Source organism: Pristiophorus japonicus, chromosome 15 (genome assembly GCF_044704955.1).
Source record: "Pristiophorus japonicus isolate sPriJap1 chromosome 15, sPriJap1.hap1, whole genome shotgun sequence".
In the NCBI taxonomy this organism is placed as follows: domain Eukaryota; kingdom Metazoa; phylum Chordata; class Chondrichthyes; family Pristiophoridae; genus Pristiophorus; species Pristiophorus japonicus.
The window spans coordinates 161,439,983-161,453,714 of record NC_091991.1 but is presented as its reverse complement, the minus strand read 5'-3'; the positions used below and the strand labels follow the sequence as shown (position 1 = coordinate 161,453,714).

The window sequence follows — 13,732 nt, the reverse complement described above, 5'->3', positions numbered from 1 at the left end:
AATAAAAAAACAGTGCCTTGTGCTTAAATAGTACATGGACATAACACAAGTACATGAATGTAAGGGCCTTAGGGATAGGAAGAAAGAAAAGAAAGAAAAGAAAGACTTGCATTTATATAGCGCCTTTCATGACCACCGAACGTCTCAAAGCGCTTTACAATCAATGAAGTACTTTTGGAGTGTAGTCACTCTTGTAATGTTCTAGTTCTATATTATAGTTATATTAGAATTATATGTTACAGTTCTAAATCTATATATTTTTTAAATAATGTTGGATTTTAATTCGTGCTCACCACTTTTTAGAAAAAAACAGGATAGTTCCCAATCAAGAAGAGTATGCCTAAGCGTGAAGAGCAGTGTTGTTTGTCCTTTTCCCGAGAAAACATTAGTAGTCTACAGGCTTTGCATCAGATCTATCCGTCAAAATACCCACAGTACTGTTCACAATGTAACAGCACTGTGCTGCCTGGACATTTACTGTGAGTTCTGCTGTGAGGCAATCATTGTATGCGGATACAGATGTCATTGCATTGCAAAATTTAAAAGACAGCAGCAGTGATTCTCGTCACTTGCATACTTGAAGTTCTTTTGCCTGTAGTAATAATTTATATTGAATTGTGCTTTTAATTTTATTCTTTTTCCATTGCAGTTAATTTCTTATTTATCACTTCCACTGTATTGTAATTATTGTTATGAATGCTTCCAAGCAGCCATTAATGGTTTGCCTGAAGGGTTCCCATTCATCTTGTTTATGTTTACTACCAGATTGATGCTGTAGGGGTTTAAAAAAACAATCCTTGTTGACTTATACTGTATGGATATTTTCATTAATAAAACAATCACCTTCAGATAGGAGACAGGGGTAGCTTATTTTCTTCTGTTAGAGAGGCTGTTCTCTATAATTACCAGTACAAATCAAAAGAAGCCCAATAAGAAAAGTTCACAATGCATCCGTTTTGGAGACAGACAGAAACTATTGACATTGGAAAAATGTCACCACAGCAGTGAGATTTATGATCATCAAGAGTGACCCACATTGAAAACCAATTTAAACGTTCTAGCTGATCTCCTGTGGCATTGCGCGCAGGTAGTCTGCCTCGCCGAGCACGGCTGCAGTATTCAGCTGTTAAGAGGGAAAGAGGTTAACCTGAGATGTCTCATTAAGGACACGACCCAGGTATTCCCTGCCAGGAAAGGCTTTAAATCTCACATCCTGAGGTTAATTAGAGGTTGATTGTACTGAGAAGTTTTCTAGATTTTCAGCTGCGTATAAACCCCCAGCTCCTGGCCATGCTTTCGCCTGTCAGCCAGCCAGCCAGCCTGTTTGGACTGCTGCCGCCCAGGCCGAGATGGTACAGTTCGAGCCAGACCTTCTAGGCCCAGAGCTGCTTGAGGTGGTCCTCCAAGGCTATCTGCAGTCTGGCCCACCGAAAGTCAGCAGCCTTCCACGTTCAGCATGTTGAACTGAGCGTCTTTAATAATACATCTAAATACAAATACCACTGGTTTGTCCCAACAGTCCTCAAGCCCCATGATTAAAGCTTATTGTCCATTACTCTTCACCTCTGTATTGTGAAGCCTGCAATGTGCACTGGAAAAGAAAGACTTGCATTTATATAGTGCCTTTCACGACCACCGGATGTCTCCAAGCACTTTACAGCCAATGAAGTACTTTTTTGAAATGTAGTCACTGTTGTAAAGTAAGAAACACAGCAGCCAATTTGCGCAGCAAGCTCCCGCAAACAGCAATGTGATCATGACCAGATAATATGTTTTAGATGTTGATTGAGGGATAAATATTGGCCAGGACATCGGGATAACTCCCCGACTGAGACAGCAGAAGGGGCCTCGGTTTAATGCCTCATCCGAAAGATGGCACCTCCGACAGTGCAGCACTCCCTCAGTACTGGAGCGGAGTGGAGTGTGAGCCTAGATCTTTGTGCTCAAGTCTCTGGAGTGGGATTGATTCAGAGGGCGAGAATGCTGCCCACTGAGCCACGGCTGACGCAGCTAGCTGGTGAAATTACACGGCTAGGGGATAAAAAAATGACAGCAGAGAGACGAACTCAGACCAAACTTCAGGGTCGAGGACAACAATGCAGCACTAACATCTTCATAGGCTGTCCCTCAAGCGAGGATGATTTGCTTCCACGAGAGTTCACAGATGTTCCAATGAAGGACCCGATGTTCCAGTCCTGAACTCCAGTTAAAGAGGTGGACGATGCCTGTGCATGGATTTTTTTTAACATGTGGTGACCGTTGCACATCAGCCACCACACGGGCTTGACAGAGCTAGGTATTGGTCCAGTGGCAACGGTTGAACCGGGACGACTGGAGACCTGCTCTGCTGCACGGACCTAGTGCGCACACATATCGCAGTGTGGGCTGGTCCGTGCTGACCCTGGGTCCTCGGCTCTTCTGGGCCCCGCACCCTCATTCGTTGCACCTCTGCCATGATGTTCCAGGGCCCGGCACTCCAGCTCTATTTATAGCCCCGACCTGCTTTTTTTAGATTTCAAAATATACTTTATTCATATAAAAAATTTGCACAATACATTGGAAGGCAGTTCAGTACATTTGGATGCGGTCAGCAATTCCATACAATACATTTGGATGCTGACGGCAGTTCCGTTCAATTCGTTTGCTTGCTTTACATTTCGGGGTACATTTCAGTACAATCCAGGATACATTGTAATACAGTCATCAAATTAATTTACTAGTAACACTATACGGTACACGGAATGGGTGAGGGTACAGTTACATTTCTTTGCAACATACATGACTAAACAGAACTTGCATTATACATGGCACTACATAGGTTTTTTCAGATCACGGTGCTCTATGTATACAAAAGGTTTACCATTGCAGACCTAGGGGAGTTTTATACTGATTCCAGTCCCTGGGTTTGTCGTGGCGGAAGGGCTTTAAACTGTGGCTCTTCCCCACCGTGCCTTTGCGGTGACTGCACCAATTTTTAGTGCATCCCTCAGCACGTACTCCTGGATCTTGGATTGCGCCAGTCTGCAACACGCAGACGTGGACATCTCCTTGCTCTGGAAGACCAGCAAGTTTCGGCAAGACCAAAGTGCGTCTTTCACCGAGTTGATGGCCCTCCAGCAGCAGATGATGTCTGTCTCGGTGTGTGTCTCTGGGAACAGCCCGTAGAGCACAGAGTCCTGTGTTACGGAGCTGCTTGGGATGAACCTCGACAGCAACCACTGCATCTCCTTCCAGACCTGCCTTGCAAAGGGGCAATCCCAAAGGAGATGGATGACCTCCTTTGTCATCTCGTCCAGAGTTAGCGGGTGGTCCAGACTCTCCCGCTTGCTGTCGTCTAAGACCTCTGAGATAGATGACAGGAAAGACAGGGAGGCCGCGCGGTCTGTGGGCTTGACGTTGTACAGCCCGGCATAGAAGGATTTGCTGATCCTCAGCATGTTGGACTGTGAAGACGTCACAGAACCATCTTCTTCCTTTAGGCTGCTGATCACAGAGCTCCCCCTGTGTACCTTTTGGAAGAAGAAACGCGAACAAGTCTCATCCTGCTCGACGGAGTGGACTCTGGAGCGGAAGATGATTTTGGAGGACTCTGAGGCAAAGAGCGGGGCTTGCTGGCCCTTCACCTCTTGGAGTTCCTCCGTGACATCGACCCCCATCGACTGCAGCAGGAGCAGGTTTTGCATACTCTTCTGGAGTTGGGACAATTCCCTCTGTCTCCCTCTCACCTCCTGAACACCTTTGAAAATGAAGAACCTCTTGATGTTTGTCTTGATTGTTTCCCACCAGTGCATCGGGGAATCACAGAGGGGTTTTACGGTTCTCCAATCTTTGTAATCCCTCTTGAGTTCCTCAACGTTTTCCGGGGTCAACAGTTTCACGTTGAGCTTCCATATCCCCCTGCCCACTTTCTGGTCTTCCTGTGGGAGGCAGTCGGCCAGTAGGAGGCAGTGGTCAGAGAAGAACACCGGCGTGACATCGATGGATCTGACCTTGAGCATGTGGGACACAAACAGGAACAGACGGATCCGTCTGGTCTCGACCAGGTGTATCTGCGCGGTGCTCCATCTGCAGAGTTGCTGAAGACGTCGCACAGCTTGGCATCTTTTACCACGTCCATCAGGAGTTTGGATGTGGTGTCCAGTTTGCTGTTGGCTCTGCTGGATCGTCTAGCTGCATCGATGGTGCAGTTGAAATCACCGCCGAGAACGACCGGTCTGGATGTCGACAGCAGCAGTGGGAGCTGCTGGAGTAGAGCCAGCCGCTCGCTTCTGAGAGGTGAGGCATACACGTTAATTAGCCTTAGAGGAACATTTTTATACAATACATCTGCTACGAGGAGGCGGCCGCCCACCACCTCCTTAACTTCGGTGATGGTGAAGTGGCCTCCCCGCAGCAGAATGCCAAGGCCGGAGGAACGGCAATCATTGCCTCCTGACCAAACGGATGGTCCCATTGCGACCACTGCCGGTAACTGATGAAGTGCGGCAGGCCTGCAAGAATAGCAGGTCTGCCTTGACCTTGGCAAGGTACCCCAAGGTGGAAACACATCGCGTAGTTGACTTAATGCTACGCACGTTAATGGATCTTACACAGGTTGGGGCGGCCCACAATGTGCAGCATTATAATGCCCTAGTGTCAGCCAATGGCTCAGTTAGCAGCAGCCTTGCCTCTGAGTCGGAAGGTTGTAGGTTCAAGTTCCCAGAGTGCACAAATCTAGGCTGACAATCCCAGTGCATACTGAGGGAGTGCTGCACTGTCAGAGGTGCTGTCTTTTGGATGAGATGTTAAACCAAGGGCTTGTCTGCTCTCTCAGGTGAATGTAAAAGATCCCATGTCATTATTATCAAAGAAGAGCAGGGGAGTTATCCTCAGAGTCCTGGGCCAATATTTATCCCTCAATCAAGATCACTAAAAACAGATGATCTGGTCATTGCTATTTGTGGGAGCTTGTTGTGCGCAAAATTGGCTGCCACGTTACAAGGGCGACCGCACTTCAAAAGATAAAGTATTTGATTGGGCTGTAAAGCACTTTGGGACATCCGGTGGTGGTGGATAGGCGCTCTATAAACACAAGTTTTTCGTTCTGTACAGTAGACACCTCAAATCGCTGGAGAAATACCACCAACGATGTCTCCGCAAGATCCTGCAAATCCCCTGGTAGGATTGACGCACCAACATCAGTGTTCTTGATCAGGCCAACATCCCCAGCATTGAAGCACTGACCACACTTGACCAGCTCCGTTAGGCGGGCCACATTGTTCGCATGCCTGAACACAAGACTCCCAAAGCAAGCGCTCTACTCGGAACTCCTACACGGCAAGTGAGCCCCAGGTGGGCAGAGGAAAAGTTTCAAGTTCACCCTGAAAGCCTCCTTGATAAAGTGCAGCATCCCCACTGACACCTGGGAGTCCCTGGCCAACGTCCGCCCTAAGTGGAGGAAGAGCATCCAGGAGGGCGCTGAGCACCTCGAGCCTCGCAGCCGAGAGCATGCAGAAACCAAGCGCAGGCAGCGGAAGAAACGTGCGGCAAACCAGACTCCCACCCAACCTTTCCTTCAACCACTGTCTGTCCCACCTGTAACAGAGACTGTAATTCCCGTATTGGACTGTTCAGTCACCTGAGAGCTCAATTTTAGAGTGGAAGCAAGCCTTCCTCGATTTCGCGGGACTGCCTGTGAATGATGACAAAAGCAAAACACCCTGGAATCTGAAATTAAAAACAGTAAGTGCTCAGCGAGTCAGGCAGCATTTGCGGGAGGTGGGTGGTGGAGAGAGAGCAAAACAAGAGTTTGTGTTTCAGATCAAGTCGTGACAATTTGCATGGAGAGAGAAAACAAAAATCGCGGAGGTTGCAGTTGCGCGCAGCCGCCGCCGGGCGCTGGCCGGCGCTGCTGAGCGGCGGGCTTCACCTGGCCGGTGGGGAGCGGAAGTGGCGGCGAGATTCGGCACGGAGCTGGCGCCGCGGCTCTTTGGCGGCGTTCGCTGAGCGGAGAGAAGGTGGCGGACAATCGCCTCAGACCCCGCGCTGACAGCAAACAAGTCGAGGGAAGGGGGAGGTGGGTGAGGAAAGTGCCGTCGAATTCATGAGGGGGAAAAGTCGGGCCGGGAGCGCCTGAAGATTTATTGTGCGTGTTTCTCTCAGCCTTCTCGGACGGGAAAGCCGTGTTTTCCACTCGGGATTTTGGTCACTCGAGGCCTCTCCCCGGGACGCCGGGCGAAGCACGAATCCCCAGCCCGCTGGAGCCTCGGAAATTTCCAGCCAACAAACAAACGGAGAAGACCGGGGGGCGTTTGTGCAAAAACAAATTGTAAAAACGGGAGGGCAAAAAAAAAGGATCCTTTAAAAAATCTCCAGGGATTCCCCATCACTCACGGTGCTGGCAATATTCGGCCAGAGGAAGAATTTCAGACTGAAACACTGTTGGGGATTGTGCGTGCGTGTGTTTTTGGGGAAAAAAAAAGGATCATTTGGACTTGAGTGTGAGGGAGATTTTTAGCGCCTGGAAAAGCGTGCGGACGAATCTCGGGATGGAGTGAGCGTTCGCCCCTTTCTGCCCCTACCCCACCCGCCCCGATCCTTAGATCCGGCTCCTGTCCGATGGCGGCGGCGGTGAATTATTCGCCTCCCTGGTGGGTGAGCCTCCTGCACCGTCTCCCGCACATCACCCTGCAGCTGGAGACGGTCAGCAGCGACTTCCAGCCCGAGGACAGCCAGTACCAGCAGGTAAGAAGCTCTCAAGTCACTGTATTTCCTGCCGTGTTCAGACCGTCAATGCATTTTTTTGTTTTTACATGTTTTTTTTGTTGCAAACAGCGGCACTTCATTGTCTGAAAAGGCACCCGAATTAGTATCTGTGAAAGTTCGGCAGATCTTGTGGGGGTTTGTTTGGGGGTGGGTGGGAAGTTGAGTTAACATCATAAAATTGTAGCTCCCTTATTTTGGCTGCTGCTTCGTCAACCACTTCTGCATTCAAGCCCCCCCCCCTTTCTCCCTCAGTTAATCTGCTTTGTGAAACAATGTCAAATGTGATAAGGCTTGGCACAATGTATGTGGAGTTCACTGCGGTTATTTCAAGCCGCCACAAAGAATTACTGCAACTTTTTAATGCGGGTGCGTGGGTGCACTTGTGTTAACCGTGATGACAACTTGCACTTTTCACTTGACCAGACATTCCGCTTTCCAGGGGATTGGGGACACGGGGGAAAGGAAGAGGGAGGGGATCCGCAGGAGGTGGCCAAAAAGTTAGGCTTTTAAGGAAGGTGGGAAGTGGTTTAGAGTACAAATTCGAAAGTGTCGCGGTGGGATGGGTGACTTCTGTCACTGGTGGCGTTGGGCTGGGTTGAGCGAATGCTCAGTATCAGAGTTGAGTGCAGGATACTTGTTAGAATGTAGGCTTGGTCAAGATTGTATAAGTGACAAAATGTGACTTCATCATGTGTATCACTTAATGGTAACTTTCTCAAAACAGCTGCAAAAGAAATAACGTTTTAAAACCTATTGTCTTAGCTGGTGTTCTATATTTCTAAATTTAGACCTAACTATTGTGCAAGAACCTTTTTTTTGTGCTTTTGTCTGATTAACTTCTCAGATACAGTATTTAGTTTTCAGTGGTTGTGAGAACATAGACGGTTGCCCACTGATGTTGGAAAGATGCATTTGTATATAACCAAAAAGCTTACCACATTGGTACCAGTTAGCTGTAGGGAACCTTAAACCTTAAATGTGATAATGTGTATAAAACATAAGAAAACTCATGAGAGAAATTATCTCCCATCAAAATCTAGCCATCGTAATACCCAACTTCTGATAAATTGCCCTGAAAATTGCTCCCACTGCCAATACTTCATCCTAGTATAACGTGGCTCAAGATGTTTTCTCCAGACATAACTCGGGTTGAAAGGACACGATCTGTAATTGTACTGCTGAATGTTTTTCACCATTCAAGTGGACATAGTATGGACATTTCATACACCCGCCATTGCACTGCATTGAGATCGAGGAGAACCCCCCCCTGGTGGACAAGTGAAATTTTTGCTTTACTAAAATCCTTGTGACTACTTTCAGCATGTCCTTTTGAAAATATTTCCTGCTTATCAAGTACTATTCAGCCATAGGTGAATTCAGTCCTTGTGCATTGATTTACTTTGCATAACTCCGTGGAGCTGCTACTTGCCATCCTAGTTGTGTGGTAGATGTTGATGCTCCTGTAGTTACAGCAGCGTGTGCCCTGACTGAACCTCAGCATTACAACAGTGATTTGATCATACTGGAAATGTTTCTTCTCTCCAATATTTTTAGAAAGTAATACTTTGTACTGCATTTTTGGGAAGGAAAAAAAAACTGTCCAGTGTGAATGCTTGGCATAATAAGGCACAAGAAAACAAAATGTACCTTAATTAAAATACTTTGTTTCTAAATACTGTGTTGAAGCTATTACTCCTATTTATATGTGCAAATGCATGTCATGTTTTTCTAGTAAGTTTAGCCCCCCCCACCATTTGCCTCTTCACCTTCTGAGTTATGGGTTGGACATCAAAATTGGTGAGGACCTCTTTAGTCACAAAAATAATCTTTGGGTCAGTAGTTCATTGCCATACTACAGTTAATATTAGTCTGATATGTGGGGATGAATGAAGGATATTTCAAATGGGGGATTGCATGTGACACAAATGAAGAAAGACATTACCTAGCTAAACTTGTAATCGCAAACTAAATGTTTAGGATTGGATCCCAATTTAATTTTATTCTAAAAAGACCTGGATAACTTATTGCCAGTGGCGCTTATGTTAAGTGGTTATTGTACATCTGAAATTGGAACAGATGCACACTCTAACATGTTCTAAGCAGTGCATAGCTGTGTTTTGTGTTGCAATCTGTCTACAATAGTTTCTACTTGAATGGTGTAATGGCAGTTAAGGGAGTTGGCAAAAACATTGGGTGTAAGACGAATAATTATTGAAGAGAATTAGAAACACTTTGTATATTGATTTTAATTTTAATATAGTAGATGGTGAATCATGAAGTGTTTAACATCATATGAGGGGGAATTATCCAATAGCATGAGTATAGAAGTAGGTAGTGAATTATCAGATTTTAGTGAGTGGGGAATAAAGTAATATTTTATAGATCACATAATTTGTATTTCATCATGTGGGATAGATTTCTTTATTCAAATGTTAGCTATTTTTGCCAGGCTTATTGTATTTAATATGGTGCAAGGTGAAAGATGGTGCGTTGCATTGAGAGTTTTCAAAATGTTGGTCATAAATCACACCCAGGGCAAGACCCAGCCACTACTGTCCTCTTCACCTGCTTTTACAGTGCAGACTATTTCCACTTATAGTGCTGGGATCTATCAAATTACCTGTTTGATCTTTGTTAACTGTTAAATTATTTTTACATCCCCAAGAAAGTTGCATATGTGTGTAATGTGAATCTCCCTTCTCGCAATCCCCCACAAAATGTCGAGAGGAGGTGGGAACTGTTTTTCTGCTTTTTAACTCGATCACTTCACATTGAATTAGTAGCTGGGATCGTGCTGTATATTCACAGCAGTGTAGGTGAGAAACTAGGGAGAGAAGTTTTGTTTATATTCTGTTAAATGGCAAAAGAAACAAACGTGCACATGCTGGAAATTTGAAATGAAAACACAAAACTGCAAAGAGGGAACAGTTTGGGTGGGATGCCCTCATCAAAAGGTTTATATGGTTAGGTTTGGTTGAGAATACAGGTTCTGTTTGAATGGCATACATAACCTTAACTTTCAGATTTGTGATTATTTTCATAGCTGTGCTAATAGCTTGTTGATTTTTGCATTAGGAATTAAGAATTTCTGTTTTTTCTTTTCAAAAACAAACTAGGCAGACTTTTTTGTTTCTCGTTTGTAAAGTACATTTGCTGAAAATTTTAATTTCTGTACCATCCCAAAAGAGTCAACTGTTGACCATTCTTTCCCTTCCCCCATGGAAGTTGCTATCTTGTCAGCAATCAATATTGCAAAAGGAACCTTAAATCAAAGGTAAAAATGGAATGTTAATTACAGCTGGTAGATCTCCCGTGGTGTGCACGGTACGTGTGGGATTGTGGTCTCTCTTTTAACTGTCTCTGCTTTCTATGTTGCTGTTTCTGTCTGTCGTGCCTTGTGCTTTTCTATCTCTTTCTCTTTCCCTTATCTCTGCGCCTCTGTCTTTCCCTTTGGTTGGAGGTAGAGTGTGTAGGGCATGGTGTGGTGGGGAAGGGAGCCACTAACATCTGCAGGTTGTATTTGGGGTGAGAATTCAGGGAAAATGTGGTTCTGTGTTGCTCCCATCTCTGACGCCAATCATGTGCTTTTCCACATACACCCTCACGCCACTCACATCTCAACTCCCCACTATCATGTTACTCCCTACCATACCCTCACTTTTATGATGACCCCTACCCCTTCCCTGTTAAGGTACCTGCTCAACCCTGCTATCGTTGCCTTTCTCCTTGTTGCAGGGTTACTCACCACAACCACTTGGCTCTCCCAAGACTGTTGATGAGAGACCAGAGGTGCCTTAACCCTCAAAACAGTTTCCCTTCCCCTTCCATCCTATCTGTTTGCATTCAAAATTTAGCTTTAATAGAAAATACATAAATTAAAATTAAGGAACTGATTGTCTGTTTTCTGTGTTTTTCTTGCTTGCTTTCTCCCTCTGTTTCATAGCATCTGTCTCTCCGATGCAAGTGATTATCATCGATGACCGTTTCTCATTGTCAACAAAACAAAAGTTAAATAATCAGAGACTGGTATGCTTGAAAATTGAATTAATATTAAGCTAGCACCCCCTCTGCTCCACAGTTTAATACTTTCTGATGTGTATAGAACACAAAACAAAAGCTACAATGGGTGTTTAATAAGTTATTCTCCACTTTTTTTTCCATGAACACTATTCTTGTCTTGTGTTTTTAAAAAAAAAAAATCACCTCCAGCTTTTGAAATTTGTCTACTTGTTTTTCTAAAATTCTTTGAAGAAAAACAAATGGAATAGAAGGTGCTAGAAGCTGAAGAAAAATCTTGCCTCAGTACTGCAGACTGGACAGTATGGATGCAATCTAGGAAATTAGGCACACTGCATGTGCTCAAGAGTGAAGAATCCAAATTCAGCTCGCGTCACTGCCCTGGTCAGAAATATCAAGTTTTGAGAGAGGTGGACTCCGTTAAGTAAAAACATTGTTATTAATAGACACAAACAACAATTCAGTAGATAAATTTAATTGTGTTATTGTGAAATGTTTTTTTTTAAGATTTTTTAAACTCCTACTTTGGACATTAGAAATTTCAGCTACTGAGGGAAAATGGTGAACGAAAACATTTGCAAAAGTTTTTTGAGTGAGTTGTGGAAACTGACCAGATTGCACGATCACGGGGTAAAATATATTCTCTTTTTTAAAAAAAAAACCAGCTATTGTATGTCTTGCAGTGTGACATCTTCGACATTGCACCATCTATAGGAATAATACAGATATTGCAGGTATTTGTGTTTTTTTTATTGTGACCCATGTACTAAATCTATTTGGGTCAGTGTTTCCTGTAAGCTTTTTGGGTACGCAGTCCCTTTAAGTGACTGCCCTGCCTAAATGTTCGTGCATGCGTGGTTATTCCAATTGAAAAGCCAGTGAGCGGCCTGGGTGGGTGCTCCAGACTGCTGTGCGGCTTAAATGGAACTTAGTTTAAGGCCAGATTTTGCTGTAGCAGGTCATCTAACGGCACCTGCTGTTAGTTGGACTTGCTCTGCACCCTTCAGCTTAAAACAATTTTATCCACAAAGTTGCTGAAAATGCGAGCTGAGGGAAATAGGGCATCTGAGTGACCAGGGCAACCAACAGGGTATCTCCTTAATCAGATTTAAGGATTTGGAAATAAACAGATGGAGGGCAAAATAAAGGGGGTGAATTCAATGTCAAATCAAGTTCAGAAAGAGTAATAAAGAGAGAGAAAGACTGGATAATGAGTGATAAAAGAGACAAAGGAAAAGTTAAGAAACATTTAAAATTTAAAATTTGATAATTTTAAAATTTCCCTCAAATATTCAAAATCTGAAGGAATGAAACTCCACTCTTGTTAGTTTGGCAGTAATTAACAATTAATATGTTGTTAAAAGGATACTTGTTCGACCAATTACTAGCCATAAATATCTATGATGGGTTTATTAGTTCATATCTATCATGCAAATACAGCAACTTTACGACATTCATAAGAATATAAGATATAGGAGCAGGAGTAGGCCATTTGACCCCTCGAGCCTGCTCCGCCATTCAATATCATGGCTGATCTGGTCATGGACTCGGCTCCACTTCCCTGCCCGCTCCCATATCACTCAAAAACCTGTCTATTACCGCTTTAAATATATTCAAAGTCCCAGCCTCCACGGCTCTCTGAGGTAGAGAATTCCACAAATTTATAACCCTCGGAGAAGAAATTCCTCCTCATCTCAGTTTTAAATGGGTGGCCCCTTCTAAGACATTGGGCTCAAAATTGGCTCACCCTTTTGTTACGGCGCACTCACCAGAGAAGCGGCGACTTTGTGGGCTTAAAAGGGCGCCGATAAAGTGTCCCCCGCTTCTGGCCGGTGTGTTGCCTTTCCCGGGGCTTGGCGTGGCGTATGGCCAATCGATTGGGGGACGGAGCTAGGGCCCTGCACCATAAATAATGCCGGCAGCTCTCCACATGCGCAGTAGCTGCTGCCCCCAGCCTCTGTGTGCGTGCTGCAGTGTGGGATCTGATGCGTCCCGCCCCTATCCCAGGCTGAATGGCCTCCCGCACAGGCCGGCCCGCTGCCTTCCCGGGCTAGAAGGCCACAACATGCAGGTTGGTGCGGGGTCCAAGTCGGGACGGCGGATTTTGGGGCGGGGGAGGAGTTCCGAACTGCAGGGTGGGTTCGATCACCGACCCCATGGGGGTAGGGGGTTCCGATCCTGTGGGCGGTCTGATCCCCGACTTCTAGGGAAGATCTGATTCCCCAGATGTGTCCGATCTCTGACCCCAGGTGCTGTTCTGATCCTGGAGGGTCTGATCGCAGACCCCGGGAGGTAGGGTTGTTTGTAAGGGGCGGGCTGATGGTGGGTGATCTTAGGTGGCTGGGAGAACATAACATAAGAATCATGAGCAGGAGGTACTTCTATTTTTTTATTTGGATATTTTGAAAAAATTATGTAAATATGTTTTGTCTCTTTACTATTTTTGTAGTTTAAGCTTCCATGAATGCTTCTGTTGTATAGTAAATTAACTTTGCGAAGTTTGTCATATGATTTCCTGTATAGCTGTTTGATCCTATTCACATTCTTTAGTCAAGTCATTAAGTTCTGCTGGCCTCCGATGTACCTACCTGCGCTGATTTCTTAACTCTCCGCAAGAGTTTTCTGTGTGGCCACATACGCTGGCCTAAGTTAGTTTGGAGCAACTATTAGCTATCCAAGGTGGCCTAAATGGCCAAAACAGGCGTAGGTGTCTGGTAACTCCCCTTTTTGAAAAAAACTAAACTAAACTTAAAAAAAAATCCTAACTAACTCACTTACACTGGTGCAAATTGAATGTGCAAAATGGGGATTTTTAAGATACTCCAGAAAAATCAATTTGCTCCAAAAAAAAACGGAGCAACTCATGGCCAATTTTGAGCCCTATGTCCCCTAGTTTTAGTTTCCCCTATGAGTGGAAATATCCTCTCCTCATCCACCTTGTCAAGACCCCTCATTATCTCTCTCTTGTTTC

The 13,732-nt window shown here is 44.9% G+C and overlaps 1 protein-coding gene across 2 annotated transcripts in view; it reads left to right on the top strand.

Annotated features, from left to right (window-relative positions):
* The first annotated feature begins 5,962 nt into the window (after nucleotides 1–5,962).
* LOC139281183 (protein tweety homolog 3-like) overlaps nucleotides 5,963–13,732 on the top strand; it is a 186,095-nt gene continuing 178,325 nt past the window's right edge. Inside the window, exon 1 of one of the 2 annotated variants that reach the window (XM_070901217.1) lies at nucleotides 5,963–6,723. In XM_070901217.1, the coding sequence (XP_070757318.1) occupies nucleotides 6,598–6,723 (126 nt within the window). In that variant the 5' untranslated portion in view covers nucleotides 5,963–6,597. The remainder of the gene's footprint in view (nucleotides 6,724–13,732) is intronic. The other variant, XM_070901216.1, reaches the window with a different exon arrangement.